This window comes from Apodemus sylvaticus, chromosome 15 (assembly GCF_947179515.1).
Source record: "Apodemus sylvaticus chromosome 15, mApoSyl1.1, whole genome shotgun sequence".
NCBI lineage: Eukaryota > Metazoa > Chordata > Mammalia > Rodentia > Muridae > Apodemus > Apodemus sylvaticus.
Genome location: NC_067486.1, coordinates 55795910 through 55813190, shown reverse-complemented (window position 1 = coordinate 55813190; position 17281 = coordinate 55795910). Strand labels below are relative to the sequence as shown.

The following is a 17281-nucleotide window of genomic DNA, read 5'->3' as shown; positions in this document are numbered from 1 at the left end:
AAAAGAAGTAGTTCTCTAGGATGGAACTAGAACAAAAAAGGACGTTTTTAAGAATGAAATGTAGCCTTCTGATGGAAGTTCTAAGTCTCGTCCTCGCCGTGGCCCTTCTCCATAAGTATCTTTGCTATCTTGTCTTTGTAGAAGTGCAGGGGTCATGTCAGTATGTGATCCTGCTGGTGGAGTTTACTTTTCTTCTTGTCTTTGGCAGAGTGAAATCCAGCTTCGGAAAGAAGTAGAGACAAGGCAGCAGCTGGAACAGATGTTACGTGATCACCGGGAGCTCATTGATGCTTTGACAGCTGAAATTCTCCTCCTCAGAGAAGAAAACAGTACCATGCAGGTATTCACGTGCTCTCCCGCAGGCTCCATGTCTGACAGCGAGCATGTCCATGCATGCAGGGTTCTCCTGGAGCTGCGGATGGCTCGGCTGCTCTGACGTGACTGCCTGTCATGTCGGCAGCAGCAGTGGGTAGGAATTAACGTTTGTTATGCCAGGGTTCTATAGTCAAAACGTAAGCTGCATATATACATAGGATAAGTTTGCTGTTTCTAGGAAATATGCTGTGGAGTGGGCATAACAGAATCTCCATTTCGATAGCCCCCATACCGTGGTCATTTACAGAGTGTGAAGGAGTGAGAGCTCTGGTAGCCAGTTGCCATTTTAGAGGAAAGGATAACAGAGACTTTGAACCCTTCTGCGCTGATATTAGATCCTATTTGTCGTTGTTTTTAGTGACTCTATAAAAAGGCGTATAATATCTTTTCTACCACATGGACTACCTGTGTGCTTCTTTAAGTCTTCTTTCTTTGTATGCATTTTGTGACTATACATATTCATGTGTGTGTACAAGTCTGTGTGGAGGACAGAGCTGATGTTGATGTCAGCCTCAGTCACTCATCATCTTACTTTTTGAGGTTTGGTTCCCTGGGAATGTGGAGCTCACCAGTTTGACGAGACTCTGGCCAATGAGCTCCTAGAGTCTACCTGTCTCTGCCCCCACACTGGTGTTATAAACATGTGCTGCTGTACCTGGCATTTTACATTGGGGCTGGGGATTTGAACTCAGGTCCTTATGTTTGTGTGGCAAGCACTTGACTGAGCCATAGCCTTAGCCCCTTAAGCAGTCTTCCTCTGCATACTTTTGATGTGTTTGATTGTTGGGTCATTGACGGCGTATACATACTCAGTCCTCATCTCTGAAAACATGAGTCCTCATTAGGCTTGAGAACATAGAATGTCTCATTCATCTTTTTGTTGGTGTGGGTACTAGCAGACTGCTACAAGACCAGGTCAGCCGGAGGAAAAGTAAGGGCAGAGGTCTTGAGGTAGGAGTGTAATGGGGCCTCACTGTCCTCCAGGATGCCAGTGTGGAGGACGCAAAGTAGAGAGCAATCATTGGGAAGATCAGACAAGTACCTCGCACTGGGCTCTGCATGCTGTTTAAAGAGTTAGGCAAAAGCAGTGGAGAACCACTGAAGAGAAGAGCCGTGGTGGGACCCGAGTCTTAGGAGGGTCATCTGGGCTACTAAGATGCACTGTGCTCTGCTGTGTTAATTACCACCCGAAGATGGAACATCTGACTGCACCGTGCTGTGTGGACTACAGCAGAGGGCTGCCTTTGTTAGGACACTTAGTGTTCCCTGACTCTGGCTCTAACCACTAGGAGCTGTTGACAATAATATACTTAATATTTATAAATAATATATATATAGACATTAAGAGTCATACATTTATTTTGTTCTTCAATGACTACAATTATTTATCAGTGAGGTGTGTGTACTTTTCTGATTCTGTGTAACTATCCTAAACTTAGAGTTAGTTTATATTGGACATCATTGTCCCTATTTCTTATTCCACAGTGTGTTTCTACCCAAAACTTGTATTTTTAAACATAGTTACTTCCAGAAAACCAGCTATCAGAAAATTTGATGACTTTCTGGTTGTCTTTCTTGTTACTGTTGAGAGTGGGTCTCACTGTGCAGCTTAATGTGGCCTTGGCTTTGTGACCCTCCTGTCCCAACTTCTTGCATGCTAGAAATGCAGGCATGTGCTGCCCGCTTGCCTAAGAAGACATCATACTACCAAAAAGAATATAATAAAATCTCATTTTCTTTTTTCTGGGGTGGTGGTGGTGGTGTTTTCGAGACAGGGCTTCTCTGTAGCCCTGGTTGTCCTGGAACTCACTCTGTAGACCAGGCCCGCCTTGAACTCAGAAATTTGCCTGCCTCTGCCTCCCAAGTGCTAGGATTAAAGGTGTGCCCCACCACTGCTTGGCGAGATCTCATTTTCAGACTGAACTGCTTCCAGTTAATAGCTGCCTGATGTTGTGTAGTCAGTGTCTTCGCTGGGTTTCTCTGGAGAATTGAAGCTGTTCTCTGGTGCCCCTGTAAAATCACTCTGTTGTCTCAGACTATAGTTTGAGGATAGAACTAGGGAAGGTAGCAGAGCATTGCATCTAGGTGTGGTGAAGTTGATTCAGATAGGGCAGAGCAGCGTGGTCCAGAGTGGAAGAGGGAAATGGTATGAAGACTGAGCAAGTTCTGAGTGTATCTTAAAGGTCAACCCAACCAATTGGAAATGGAGCGAAGGAAAGGCCATGAGGCGGAAAAGCCAAAGGGAATTGTGCAGTTTGGGATTAGGATATAATACGAAGCTGCTGTGTGTGTTGTACGAGTCAGAGGATCTTGGCTTTATACAGATTGAGTTTGAGAAGTCTATTGGAGTCCTACATGGGGAAACTTAAAAGACCACTGAATATTCCAATGTGAAATTTGGGGAGAAAGTTATTTCATATGCTATGTTCATTGATACTACACATTGGTACCATCTCTGACATCTGGACCACACCTACTTTGTGCATTATATACTTTGTGCACACCTAGTTGTCTGCATTTATAAGCACTTACGAGCGTGTCACTAGCTGTCTCACTGGTTTCTCTTTGTTATAAGGTCTTAGCAGTTCGTATAACTCTTCTTTCTTCCCTTTCACCTGCCATCTTTTATGCCTGTAAGAACTTTGTGCCAATACTTATGAAAGGCCTGCATTTTGTCATTGTAGTCAGACTTGTTGATTTTACATTACCTATTTACATCTATAGTATGGAAAAGATAAAGAAAAGAAGAAATCCCTCTGAACTTCTAGATAGTGAAGTTGACTTTTAATCTAAGAGTGGACTTCCAAACATGTTCAGCTGTATGACAGATAATAAACCTAATCAGTTGGTGTGATATTTCATTTGTTTTAAATTTGAAAATCATATACCATTAGTAAGTATGTAACATATAGACAAATCTGAGTATACATTAACTACGGTTATCTTTCATAGAAAGCTGTAATTATATTACATACAGAATGCCGTGCTTTTCCTTTGCTGGTCACATTGTTTCCATACATAATGATTTGTTTTTATGACATTAGAGTTTGTCCACGTCAATGCCCATGTATGCTCTGTTGGGTTTCCCCGCCTAATGTATCATGCTTTTATTGTAGCTAGTCAGCAGAGATAATCTATATGAAAAGATTTTGCAAATTAAAAGCTCTATAAAAAGATTTAATTTTGATAGCAGAGTACTTAGTAATAGCAATTAGAGCATTTATAATTATAACACTGCTTTTGTATCGATATATTCTTTATTTACATTTCAAATTTTTCCTTTCCTTTAAGATAGGAATTTAAAATGATATCATACACACACACACACACACACACTCTCACACTCACACTGACACACTCACTCACTCACATCTCTGTATGGCTTAACTCTTTAGATAATGACTGCTGTCTGTTATGCCAGTGATGTGTGGTTTTCTTTAGGCGAGACTTCAGCAGTACATGGTTACTACAGATGAACAGCTTATATCGCTCACACATGCCATTAAGAACTGTCCTGTGATAAATAACTCCAGACAAGAAAGTCAAGCATCAGAAAGGGCAGCTATGGGTAGAAGACTTGTGGATAATGTAGGTAGGTGGAGTCTTATTAAATTACCTAATTTAGACTGTTATTGAATTACCTAATATCTGTAGAGTAGTAATAAGCAAAGAAGATAGAGCTTGTGGATTAGAAGAAGTGGCAGAATGAAATATAACTTATATAAGGTCACTGTCCTCTGGTGGGCTTTGCTGTTAATATGTCATTACTCTAATGTTGGTGAGTTAGCTTTGCTACTAAGAAACCTTTAGTTTCTCAAAGGTGGGAAACCCAGGGGTTATGGTCCTTCACAGTTATTGGGAATTATTATTGCCTGTGGGAAAGTCAGAAATGTTATACAGGTGAAATTTGGTTTATATCGTCCTAAGTCTCAGCCTTTCAACCCTGTTAGGATAGCATAGAATGCACCACACTGTTGATGCATAACTTACCAAGTTATCTTGTTTTGGAATGATGCTTGCACACAGAAGTCAGTATATTAACATTCAGTTCTTGCCTTATTTGTCTTGACCATTAGGAAGCTAATGCTGTGGGTGATGGGGTCTGAAGTAGCTTTCTTAAGATAGCTTTGAGTCCTTCACAGCTTCTCCTACTAAAACAAGAGGTTTCTGCCAAAGGAGGATATAGTTGAGAGAGTGAGGACTCTGGGAATTTTCATACTATTTAAATACATTTAAGAATAAATACCTGGAGGCTGGAAAGATGGCTTCATGGTTACAAACACTTACTACTACTCTTGCATAAGACACAGGGTCAGTTCACGGTACCCTGTGGTAGCTCATAACTCCTGCTTGTTACTCCAGTTCCAGGGCATCTGAAGCCCTCTTCTGGCCTTTGTGAGCTTCTGAAAGCATTGTGTATGCACACGCACGGACGCACGCACACACAGAGACACGGACACATACAAAAATTAAATAGAATAAATACTGGATTTGTCCTTTAATGTAGCTTTCTGACTCGGTAGTGTAATATTCTCAGGGGTCTGGGGAGTTATTTAAGTGTGTACCCCGCTTCCTTTGTGTTCCTTTCATCTTAATGTCCTCTTACCTTTCTCAGAGGGTCCTGTTGTAAGCAGTAATGTCTCCATGCCATTGATGTTCAGAGGGGAAGAAATGGTTGAATTCCCACAGGAAGAGTTGCCTGTTAAACTATCTCAGGGGCCAACCCCATCAGAAAACTTGAATCTGGCTAATAATTTCCCAACACATATTTTTGAGCCAGCTGTGATGCTAACACCACCCAGGCAGAAGAGCAACTCAGAATTCTCTCCTCTCCAGGATGGTAAGCATGCTTCGTCTATATTTATATGGAAGCTGTGATTTTTTTCCTTCTTCACTTATATGATAATGTGTGTGTGTATGTGTATGTATTTATATATGTGTGTGTGTGTGTGTATGGAGAGAGAGAGTGAGAGAGAGAGGCAGACACATATATGTGTATACACATACACACATATATAAATGCACACATGTATTTTTTAGGGTAGTTCCCCTGCACCCAGCCATCACTCTGAAAATCACAAGATAACTTGAAGGGGGAAGGACTTGCTTTTTTTCTGTGGCTTCAGTGGCCAGCTGACTCTGTTCTCTCTGAATGGTGGTGGAACAAGGCATGGCAGAGGAAAGGCAGCCAAGACAGAGTGAGAAGGATCTGAAAGAGTACACTCTTCAAAGACATGCTGACCAACACACGCGCGTGCGTGTGCATGTGCGTTTGCGTGTGCGTGTGCGCGCGCGCGCGTGTGTGTGTGTGTGTGTGTGTGTGTGTGTGTGTGTGTGTGTGTGTTGTTCACGACACACATATGGAGGTCAGAGAAACCTTGTGATAGATTCTTGCCTTCCACCATGTGGTTCCTAGGTATCAAATTCAGGTCAACAGGCTTGGTGACAAGGACTTTAACCCACTGAACTGTGTGTTGCTAGTCCTTGAAAAAATGTTTTTAATTAATCTTGTTAGTTTATTTGTGTGTGTGTGTGTGTGTGTGTGTGTGTGTGTGTTTTGGGGATGTTTCCTCATCCACATGAGCCTGTGTGGAGGTCAGCAGTCCTCCACACATTAATCATATTCCTTTATCACTCTTTTAAAATGTGATGAATTAATTTTGAGAGAGAGAGAGAAGTAGGCATGTGGATGCCATGGCTTGTGTATGGAGGTCAGAGGGCAGCTCTGGAAGTCAGTTACCTCCTGCGGGATATCAGACTGCAATTCTAGCCTGTGTGTGAGTGACTTCTGCTGAGACAGCTTTCTAGCTCCCTTTTTCAAAGATAATTTTTTCCCTATTTTGCATGGATTTTTATTTCTTTGAAAATTATAGTAGAACCTAAGTTTTATTATTGGGACTCTAAATTCCTCAGATTTTCTGTACTTTGATGTGCTTTCAATAAAGGAACTGAAGAGGTTCCAGGGGTTAAAGAGAGTGGCAAATCCTGTCACTAGAATTCTACTTTGCTGTTTCCACAGCAAATAGGTCCTTGCCAGGTCAGTGTGGTGGAAATGGAGATGGTGCTGGGCTGCAGCCCCGTGCTGGACTTGCCCGCTCTTTAGTTACTTGGGGAGAAGCTGCCTCTTCTGGACCCCAGCTTTCTTATTCTAGCATGTGGGAACTTTTTACTTTAATGCTTCTTCCAGCTTTCTAACTCACTAGTTAAATATTTCTTAGAGGACTGGGGACTTATTAATTACATCTAGAATAAGGAAGTCAGCCTTGAATTGTGATGTTTGTTTATATTAGTTTTTTCTTTTGTAAGCTTGAGTCATAATCACTGGAAATACATAAAGGTTTCATACCATGACATATATTATCGATGAAAAACAGATGGTAATGATAACTGAAGATGCTTCTTCAGATACGCTGCAGCTGATGCATTTCCTAAGAGGAAACTACTGTGACACCATTCAAATTGAAACCAATTTTACTTGCTCTTCACATTCTTATTTACATATGGATGCCAGTTTTTTCACTGGCTGGTTGCTTGACACTTTTTTTAGACTTCTACCTTAAACTTACTCTTGAAACTTTTATGGTAGTTGTCACTTCCTGGTCGAGACTGAAATAGCCTGGGTCCTACACCCAAAGTATTTATATTTTTTTCAAATTGGATATTTTCTCTATTTACATTTCAAATGTTTTCCCCTTTCCAAGGTCTCCCCTTCGGAAATCCCATCCCCCCCTAGGCCTGCAAGTAAAATGTCCAGCATTGCTCTCTCCATGGGGCTGCAAAGTAAAAGCATGGAAGAGAAGTAAAAATGTCCAGCGTTGTTTCCCTTTGTGATTTCTTTATTGTTTCTACTCCATTTTTAGATCCTGGATGGTTTTGTTCAATTCCTTCACCTGTTTGGTTGTGCTTTCCTGTAATTCTTTAAGGGCTTCTACTTGTTTACTTGTGTTCTCCTGTATTTCTTTAAGAGAGTTATTTATGTCCTTCTTGAATACCTCTATCAGCATCATGAGCTGTAATTTTAAATCCAAATCTTGCTTTTCCGGTGTGTCAGGGTATCCAGGACTTGCTGTTGTCGGAGTATTAGGTTTGGATGGTACCGTGTTGCCTTGATTTCTGTTGGTAGTGTTCTTACATTTGCCTTTCACCCTAGTTATCTCTGGTGTTAGTTGGTTCTGCTGACTCTGGCTGGCGCTTGTCCCTCCTGTTGGCCTGCAAGCCTGTCTGAGCATCCCTGGATAACTGTCTCTCCCCTGGCACAGAGTGCTGTGGCGCTGACCAGCTCCTGGGTGCAGGTGGGCCTCTGGCAGACCCTGTCCCAGCTGTTCTGGCACTCTGGTGTTCCCTGCGCTCCTGGCTGTAATTGCCTGCTCAGTTGCAGGAGAGAAAAAGGCGGCCTTACCTCTAAATGCAGGAGTCAAATCACTTCCTGCAGAGCAGTTCTCCCCTGGCAGGATAGGTGCACATACAGCTGTGGCGCTGCCCAGCTTCTGGGTGCAGGTGGGGCCCTGGCGGACCCTGTCCCAGCTGCTCTGGCACTCTGGTGTTCCCTGCGCTCCTGGCTGTACACACCCGCCCTCTGCTTAGTCACAAGAGAGAAGATAGCCCCATGCTTTTTTTTAAGGGAGTTATGTCCTTCTTAAAGTTCTCTATCATCGTTATGAAATGTGATTTTAAGTCTTGCTTTTCTTGTGTGTTGGGGTATCCAGTACTTGCTGTGGTTGGAGAACTGGGTTCTGATGATGCCAAGTAGCCTTGGTTTCTATTGCTTATGTTCTTGCCCTTGCCTCTAGCCATCTGGTTATCTGTGGTGTTAACTGGTCTTGCTGTCTCTGACTGTGGCTTGGCCCTCCTGCAAGCCTGTATGTATGGGAGACCAGTTCTCTCTGGGAGGAATTTGCATATGGAATAATGTACCACAGGTTCAGCTGGGGGTTAGGGGGACTTGGACAGAAACCAGAAGTATCCTGTCCCTGGCTGTTCCTAGGTTCCTGTTCTGATGGCTCTGGAAGGGTCCCTCTTGGGCCAGGAATTTGAGCAGCAGTGGTGGTTTTTCCTGCACTCACAGGCTGTCTGCACTCCTGGGAACTCAGCTCTCTCCTGCGATATTTGGGTATGGAGCGCTATGTTACAGGATCAGCTCTGAGCCTATATTAGAGTTTTATTCCTTACAGTAATTATTCAATCCCCCGCCTCCATACACCAATGTCTCAGTATGTAGCCCAGGCTGGCCTTAAACTCACGATCATTTCTTCTCATTTGTGATTACAGGCATGCATCACTGCTACTGTGTAGGAGGTACATGTATCAAAGTACATTAAAAAACTATTGTGACACATGGTTTTTCACATGAGTGGTCTCAGGAATATGAAAGTTTCTGTATGTGATTGTACATATTCCTTTCTGGGAATGCTTTAGGCACTCAGAAGCTAATCCTTCTATTACATGCCTCCCTGACTCCTGTGACAGCATGATGCTATGATTATAGCACCGATTGATTGAAAAGGAAGATGCTTACGACTCTTTTAAAATTCTTTCTTACAGTGCTGAGGAGAACTGTTCAGACTCGTCCGGCTCCACGAATTCCTCCCACCGTGGAAGTCATAGAGAAGGAACAGAATTGGGAAAAGAAGACCCTGCCTATTGATCCAGACATTCAGAACTCAAGTGAGGAAAACCGTCTCTTCACTCAGAGGTGGAGAGTCTCTCACATGGGAGAAGACCCGGAGAACAAAGGCCAGCCACCACTTGTTAACCTATCACAGCCCACTTGCAGTTCCCTTCCCAGCGCTCAGCATTTGAGAAACCCCACGCTCTCAGAGGAGCCCACGGTGCTTGGAGACGGGCAGCAGCTCCGAACAACAGAGGCGCTGGCGCAGAGGAAGGACATCATGGCCCGGATTGCTGAGCTCACCCTGCAGAATTCCGCCATCAAGGCTCACCTGAGCAATATTACCAGCTCAGGGGGAGAGCAAGGCGATGGGCTTCGGGAGCCGAGCAAACAGGGAAGTGCCAGCGAGGTGCCCGCTGTGAGTACCAGCTGAGGCTGACTGGGGAAGTACCAGCGAGGTGCTCACTATAAGTATGGGGCACAGCAGGAGTCAGGATTGGACTCTGTAGACCTGTCACTGCCGTCTAAGGGGCTGCTAAGGGAATAAAGGTTTGGTTTTGCTCATGCTTTCAGAGCGCTTACTCCCAGTGGCAGAATCTATTCCTCTGGTTAGACAGACTCTCGTGGTGGCCGGAACACAGGATAGAGGCCACTATCTCATGGTGGCCCAGAGGGTCAGAGGGTAAGGTACATCTCTTAAGTTGTGCCCAGGTGATAAAATTCTTGTAGCTAAGCCCTGCCTCCTCCCTATCATTGCCTACCCATAATACTATCATGTTATGGTTCCTTCAGAGAATCCATCCTTCATTAAAGCCCTCAGCAACTGGCCGCTTCCCAAAGCCCACGAGCTGGCAAGCAAGCCCTGTCTGTGAGTTGGTGCATTTCATACTCTAGCTATACCGACATCCAAAGAGATTTCTTTTCAGAAGTGGCTATATAGCTTTGACATATCTTCCTTACAAGATAGATAAAACTTACCTGTTAGTTTATTTTGCAACAAGAAAATAAAAATACACTAATGTAGAAAATAGAACTAAGAAAAATGTGTGGGAGACTGAGGATGAGCTAAGAGTATGAGAGGATGAGATAGAGCACTGGGAAGACCTAGAGTCCTGATGCACAACTGGATTTTAAGTAAAAGTAATTTACTCTTAATTGTGGGGAGAGGTATTAAAGAGTAGTTGGTCCTTAACTCTTGAATAGCTTTTTCTAGGGCAGAGAAGCACAGAATGGGTTTCCCTATAGAAATTATATTATATGAATAGTCTGAGGGTCTTGCTAAAATGTATGCCTGACTGAGTAGGTGTGGGATTCGGCCTGTGTCTTTTTAGACGCGCCGCCATGCTGCCGGAGCTGCTGGTCCTCTCACATGCGGAGGGGCACCTGTCTTACACAGAGAGCAGGATTTCTTCTCCTGTGTAACTAGTGCCGGGCATGTGGGCTTAGTAATCCTCAAGAGACTAAGTAAGGCAGGGTTGACATGGGTTTGAGGACAACCAGGGCTGCTTTAGTGAGTGCCAGACCATTCTGGGCTATAGTTTGAGATCTGTCTTTTTAAAACAAACAGATTAAAAAAAAAAACAAAACAAAACAAAAAAAAAACAAGAAAGCTAGCAACCAAAGCCCCTTAACTGTTGTTAGTCCCCACTGGAAAAGCTTCCCTGCTGCTTGTTACTCCGTTTTCCCAGTTCTGGTCACCACTCACCACTCCTGGCTTCTGTGACAACAGCTTTTGTAAACTCCCCACGTGAGTAGGAGCGTGTGGCTCTGTCTTCCTGTCAATGAAGACATTTTATAGGTAAAGTCTGTCGACTAATCTGATCACTTAAGCCTTTATTTCATTGTTTGTGGAGAGAAACTGAATCTGACTCCCAGACAGGAGTGTCATGACACATCCTGATCACGGAGGGTACTTTATTTGTCCCTATTTGAGCCAAGGTGACTCCTGTAAGGGTCTGACAGTGGGTGCTACACTGCTTTTGCAGTCAGAAGGTGCGGGCAGCCTGGGGACAGGGGGTTTCTGAGATTGTCCCGTTCCCAAGAACTTTCAAATCACCACTGAGTGCTTTTGGTGAGGAAAGTGGGAGGTGGAAGTCGGAGCCGCTTCTGTTGTCATTGGCTCAAGCGCACAGGCCAGGAAGGAGCGTCGGCGGTGGGCAGCAGCCATGGACAGACTCACGTGTGCTTGCATATTACATTATATGTTTGTATCTTTTTGAAGATCATTTGAACCAGTCATTGTTGCTTTTGAAAAGGTAACACAATTAAATGTTGAACCTGTGCCCTTTCTAAATACTACAAATGCTACCCTGGAACGGGAGCCCTGACACTGCGGCCTTTACTATTTTACTCTTTCTATTTTAATCAGAAATACAGAATCGCTTTTGACTCTTATTGGTTTACATACCTTTAAAAGAAAATAAACAGATAAAAGCAAAAAACCAATAGTTCAAATTTCTGTCACGGATTTCTTTTCCCTCTCAAAGGGATATATTTAACTAAATAAAATTACTATGAATAGTGAAAGTACATTTTCTTGGACTTTGCAAATTAAACTTACTTTGTATCTCCAGAGTAGTTTTTTGATTTGTATTGCTTGGATTTTTACTCTCTATTTAGACTATTTTACTGCCTTATGCTCCTTTCTAATCACAGATATTATAAATCAGACTCTGAAGTTAAAAGGGAAGGAGTAGTTTGCTTAGGAGTCTTTGGCAGATAGTTCATGAGGCTTGTTTGAAGACTGAAGTTTTAATAACATTCTCTTCAGATTCAGAGATAATCCTGTGTAGCCTGTCCCCACTCTGATCTGTCATCGATAGGAGTGTGGCACTTACCTCGCCGGCAGACGCGTCTTTGTTCTTGTGGTTCATTCATTCTCATAATCTCTCTCTCTCTCTCTCAGACTGCTCATGCAGCACTGGAAGCATTGTGTGTGCCTTTGCTTTAACCCTCATTCTTCAATTAAATGATTTGTAAACTATTTTACCCCATCATTCATATAAGCTTGTATCTAAGCTCATAGATATAGAATTGCTGGTACTTAGTAGAAAAGTCAGGATTGGTGGTTTTTAATGATGAGTTTATTCCTTTTCCCCCTGAAGAATTTCCCAGCAGTTCAGTCTCTAACGCCAACTAGCATGGAGGAGCGGATTGCAGAGTTGAACCGGCAGAGCATGGAGGCTCGCAGCAAACTGCTCCAGCTGATAGAGCAGCAGAAACTTGTTGGCATGAACCTTTCCTCGTCACCGGTGTCACCCGTTGAGTCACCTCTCAGAGCTTGGACTGGTGGGTCACAGATTGATCCATGACTTACAAACTTAGAAGTATCGTCTCTCTCAGTTGTGAAAGTTCCTGTTGAGTCAGAAGCACCTTGGCATACTGTGTTCTAGTGCCCCAATTTTGTACCAGAAGGGGCTGATAGAGTGGTAGAAAGCTGTCTCTTGTTCTATAGCCAGTCTTTGGCATCCAGGCAGACACCATCCCAGTGAAATATTCATTATAGTATGTGAATTACGGTATGTGAAATGCTGTATAAGTATAAGCATCAAAATTAGACTATAAATGTTATTATATCAGATTATGAATAATTGCTCTCTTAAAACCAGGCAAACATTTCCACTCAATTTAGTTTTCACATTATTTTGTTACATTAAGAATATGTAAAGAATATTAAAAAAATAATTGAATTATAACTTTTATAAATTTATAAATTATAAATTTGTTTTTGCCGGGCGGTGGTGGCACATGCCTGTAATCCCAGCACTCTGGGAGGCAGAGGCAGGCAGATTTCTGAGTTCAAGGCCAGCCTGGTCTACAGAGTGAGTTCCAGGACAGCCAGGGCTATACAGAGAAACCTTGTCTTGAAAAAAATCAAATCCAAAAAACCAAAAAAAAAAAATTGTCTTCATAGAAGTCCTGTTCAAACAGTTGCTGATTAAATGAAATGGTTAGGGTCAGGGTCAGGGTTAGGGTCAGGGTTAGGGTCAGGGTCAGGGTCAGGGTTAGGCACTGTGACACTGCCTCTCATAGTGTTCTGAAAGCTTAAACCTTTATTTCTGTTATCTCATCTTGTATTCAACACACTCAAAATAGAATTCCTGGTTTTATAGTAGCTTCTGTGGGATATAATAAAAATTAGAGTAAATAGTGTCATGGTTTTATAGAATAACTGGGGGAATTTAAAAAAAAGTAGTGTTGTTTTTCAACAGTTTTATACATGGTTCTTCTCACCCTCTGCTTTTCTCTTTTCTCTTACACCCCTGCCAGCCCCCTGCCTACGGGTCCCTTTCTCATGCTGATAACTTTTTTTGTAACCACTGATTTTAAGGATGGTTTGAATAGTCACACCAAGCCTGGTGGGCTTCCAGTATTACATAAGATAGTGACACTCCCACCTCCCCCGGAATCCAGTGCTGGCCAGTAGTTCAGTAGAGGGGCGGGGCTCCACATGCTCCCACTCCACCATTGCTCAGGCCCAGGGCGGGCAGCCACTGGCGCTTTGGTTTCCTGATGTTGTGGCCCGGTTCTGCCCAGAACACAGTCCCGATCCCTGTCTTCCAACTATCACATTTGTTCTCCCCTCTTCCGTGGTATTCCCTGAGCCTTGGAGGAGGAGCTATAAATGTTCTTTTGAGAGTCGGGAACTTTACTGGCTCTTATTCTCAGCACTGTGAGCAGCCAAGGGTCTGCACTCACCACCGTCTGCTGCCAAGCCGAGCCGCTCTGAATAAGGCTGCGAGTAGCGGATCTCCTGTACTAGAGAGACTTAGAAGGCAGCTTGACATAACAGTCTAGCCAGACAGCAGTAGGAAGTCTTTTCCACTCGGAATCTATGACCTTCTCTGCCGTGTGGTTTTGATCAGATTTATAGCACCAGGCATGGACTCTCATATGGCCAAAGCAAAGTCTAATTAAGTGAATCTTCAGGGTTTCCTAAGTAGATGAGCAATCAACAGACATTTACTAGTGAACTACTTTATAGCCAGAGAGGATCCTGCAGTCATTCTTCGGTCAGATTTCATAGCTTTAAGAGTGAAAGAAAAGCTATTTAAATTTAACACATTGAAAAATTAAATTTTAATTTTTAATTTTTTTATTCTGTAACAGTTTCACAAATACACGTATTTTAACCGTATTTACTCCCCTCACTCCTTCTCTTCACTGACTCTCCTGTCCCCCAATGTATCTTAGGGCCCACTGTTTTTTAATTCTTGCTCTGATGTGATACCGCTTGTTGGAAGATTCTGTAAACTGGCGTGCTGCCAAATTGACAAATAGCGAAAGTTTCTTGTCGCTAACAGTTCATTTTTAAAAAGCATCTCTCAAGTGTTTCTGTGAGTCATCATGATAAAAATATATAAACACCTAAGTTTGTAGTGTATCATTTCGAATAATATTGAAATTGAGCAATACTGTTACTTTTATTAGTGAGAAGTAAGGACATTAAATTTGACTTTTCTATTTTAGAAGAAGGAAAGCGAACCATCGAGGTGTCTGTCCCAGGAGTGGAGGCGTCAGAGAGTTCGAAGTGCAGTACTGTGTCTCCTGTCAGTGGGATCAGTTCAAGAAGGTAGGCCGCGGGGCTGCAGGTGCTCGGAGCATCGAGTGTGTGTCTGTGCCTTTCTCTCTGCACGCGGAATCGTTTAACTTAAGCTCAGGCAGACTCACTCATACGGAGAATGAGGTGAGGGGTAAGCTTAACCAAGTAGAGTTGCCTGCTTAAAACAAAAGTGGGCAAATCTCTATGCATTTATGACTACAAAGTTAGGAGATGCTGTATCCCAGGGTAGACGCATCGACTAGTAGCACCTTCATCCCGTCAATAAGTGAACACGAAGCTGATTGGTCTAGATGTACCACATGATCGGTAGGGGGTCAGGAAGGAGTTCCTGGCTGTGCTGTCTCCCCTCTGCATCCACTATCCACTCCTGCTCCAGTTCCCATTGCTGCCCTGCCCACCCTCCCAGTACTGCCCAGCCTTTAAAGTCTTACCTATATGACGTTATCTATGGAAGGCATGTGGAATTACTTGTCAAAATCTGCAGAATGTGTCTCAAGCAGAGAGAACCCCGATGGAAACTAGGCTTGTGTTAATAGTGAGTCAGGGCTGGGCGGTCAGTGGTGATGATTACTTCAGGATGTTGTAAGTAAGAGAAGCTGTATTAGAGATGCAGCTTACAGACACATGAGAGTGCCAAACCTCCACTTTCTGTAAAGCTAGACTAGTTAAGTAGTAAACTATTCGCTTTAAGTTTGTGTTGGTAAAGTGTTACGACCTGTCAGCCAGACCCTTTCAAGCTCTTCCCAGTATAGAGAGCAGTTACACAGTCGTTGATGGCTAGTGGTAAATCTCACCCTCTGCCTGCCTGCTTATTTCTCCTGGATAGATCATCAGGGGCGATTAGCAATTCCTGTTCTCCACTAAATGCCACCTCAGGAAGTGGGAGGTTCACACCAGTTCATCCAAGAACGAAGGTATGTTACCAAATATAATCAGTGTAGTATGTAGGGTGGAGACGGCTAACATCCATTCTTAGGTACTAAGTGTCCTTCGCATGATAGAAAACTGCAAGGAAAAGACATACTGTAATTTATCCTCACTTGAAAAACAGTAAGTCATATGTTTGTCTTGTATGGTAACTAAGAAATAAGCTAGAACTTGGTAGGATTCTAAGTGTCTTCCTTCAGAGACTAGGAATTACTAGTTTCAGGCTTAATTCCCAAGTACCATGGTCTTGAGTGGGTCATAGATTTGAGGTATTGTTCTGCCATTGTTAGAGTGACTAAGTTTGGGGTAGCCAGAGTCCTGGGTCCGGGTACTTAGTACCAGTGTACCACAGCTGAGAGTGCCATTGTTAGATGGGTGATAACACAGGGCAAATGAATGCTTTGTACATTTTCATATGTTCTGCTTTGGTCCAGACTGTTTGGAAACTAAACATTTGCAATTTATTTAGATTTTTCACAGGAGGCATTTTTATTTCTTTTGATAATATTGAAAAATTCAGTGTTTATCATAGAAAATTGTAAAAATATCCTTAGAACTGTAAAAGTTGTTTTTCCAGACGTAAACTGGTAACAGATATGGGAAGGCATTAGACCATAGAGGAGAGACACGGCCCAAATGCACCAACTGCCTTACTTAGTTAGCTACCCCAGTTGCCTGGCTTTAAAATTTTGTCCTTTCTGATTTTTACATTCTAAAAAGTTTAAAGTTCTCTCTTTGATACAGTTACCCATGGTTCATGGAACTTAGTGTTATTTCATTGGCTAAGATCCAATAACTTTATTTTCATCATGTTTCAAATCGTACCTACAGTTTGAATAAATGTTGGATTTCTCCATCGGAAAGTTAGGCTTGTCCTCGGACCCCTGCTGACAGGCAGCCAGCTGCTTAGTGTCTCCGTGGGCAGGGGCTTTGCCTGGAGAGCCGACCCTTGACTGCCGTGTAACACACGTGTGACTTTGTGAATGTGCTTGGTCTGAATGTCAGCGAGGCTTTAGCGGGCTCCTGTCTAACTCCTCTCTGCATCTTTGTTCCACAGCCCGAAAAACAAAATGAAGAAGGCTGGTTCGCTCTCTCCGCCCACATCCCGTGAGTGTGGCCCAAGCAGCGGCGTCCTGGGTGACCTGGCCTTTCCGTCCCACCTCACGGATTCTCTTTTAAAGTTGTAACATTTTTCTTCAGATAAAACCTGCAAAGATATCCTGTACTTATGGAAACAGAGAAAAGAACAATTATTTTAATATTTTACCTTTTCAAATGTTATTTTCAACAAAGCATCAAACCTATAATTCCCTGTGAATAAAACTCTGCAGGAGAATTAAAGTTTTATATTTGTCTAACCCTGTTAAGCTTTTTAGTAATACATTGTACTCTTGTCATTGCTGTTGAATGTTTTTTGTTATTTAGTGCATCTTAAATGTGGATCGACTTCCCAGAAGAACTAATTTGCTTTATGTATAACCTAAAATAAAATTGTTCTGGCTTTCAGAAAAATGTGATACTTTTCTATTATCCATCATTTCAGATTGAATGTACAGCTTTAAGAAAACTAAAGGCTGAGACTGTGGTGAACTCCTATAATCATATGTTGATTCCAAAGCCGAGGCAAGAGGGTGTGTAGTGTAGAATGAGCTCCGCGCTAGCCCGAGCTGTGTAGAGAACCCTGTCTCAGCGAAAGAGCATGAAGCGGGTGTAGGTATGTTTACTTTCCTTAGGCAAGTAAAAGTAGCTATGTGTTTAGTTAAAGTCTTATGTAGTTTTTAAGTGTGAAAACTTCAAAATGATAATGT

The 17281-nt window shown here is 42.8% G+C and overlaps 1 protein-coding gene across 4 annotated transcripts in view; it reads left to right on the top strand.

The window, feature by feature from the left end:
- Positions 1-16988, top strand: part of Spice1 (spindle and centriole associated protein 1) — a 48740-nt gene extending 31752 nt beyond the window's left edge. For all 4 annotated transcript variants that reach the window (XM_052158235.1, XM_052158232.1, XM_052158233.1 and 1 more), the window contains exons 11-18: positions 209-340; positions 3817-3967; positions 4991-5215; positions 8917-9401; positions 12088-12271; positions 14453-14555; positions 15373-15460; positions 16531-16988. In XM_052158235.1, coding sequence (XP_052014195.1) covers positions 209-340; positions 3817-3967; positions 4991-5215; positions 8917-9401; positions 12088-12271; positions 14453-14555; positions 15373-15460; positions 16531-16584 — 1422 coding nt within the window. In that variant the 3' untranslated portion in view covers positions 16585-16988. The remainder of the gene's footprint in view (positions 1-208; positions 341-3816; positions 3968-4990; positions 5216-8916; positions 9402-12087; positions 12272-14452; positions 14556-15372; positions 15461-16530) is intronic.
- The last annotated feature ends 293 nt before the right edge of the window (positions 16989-17281 follow it).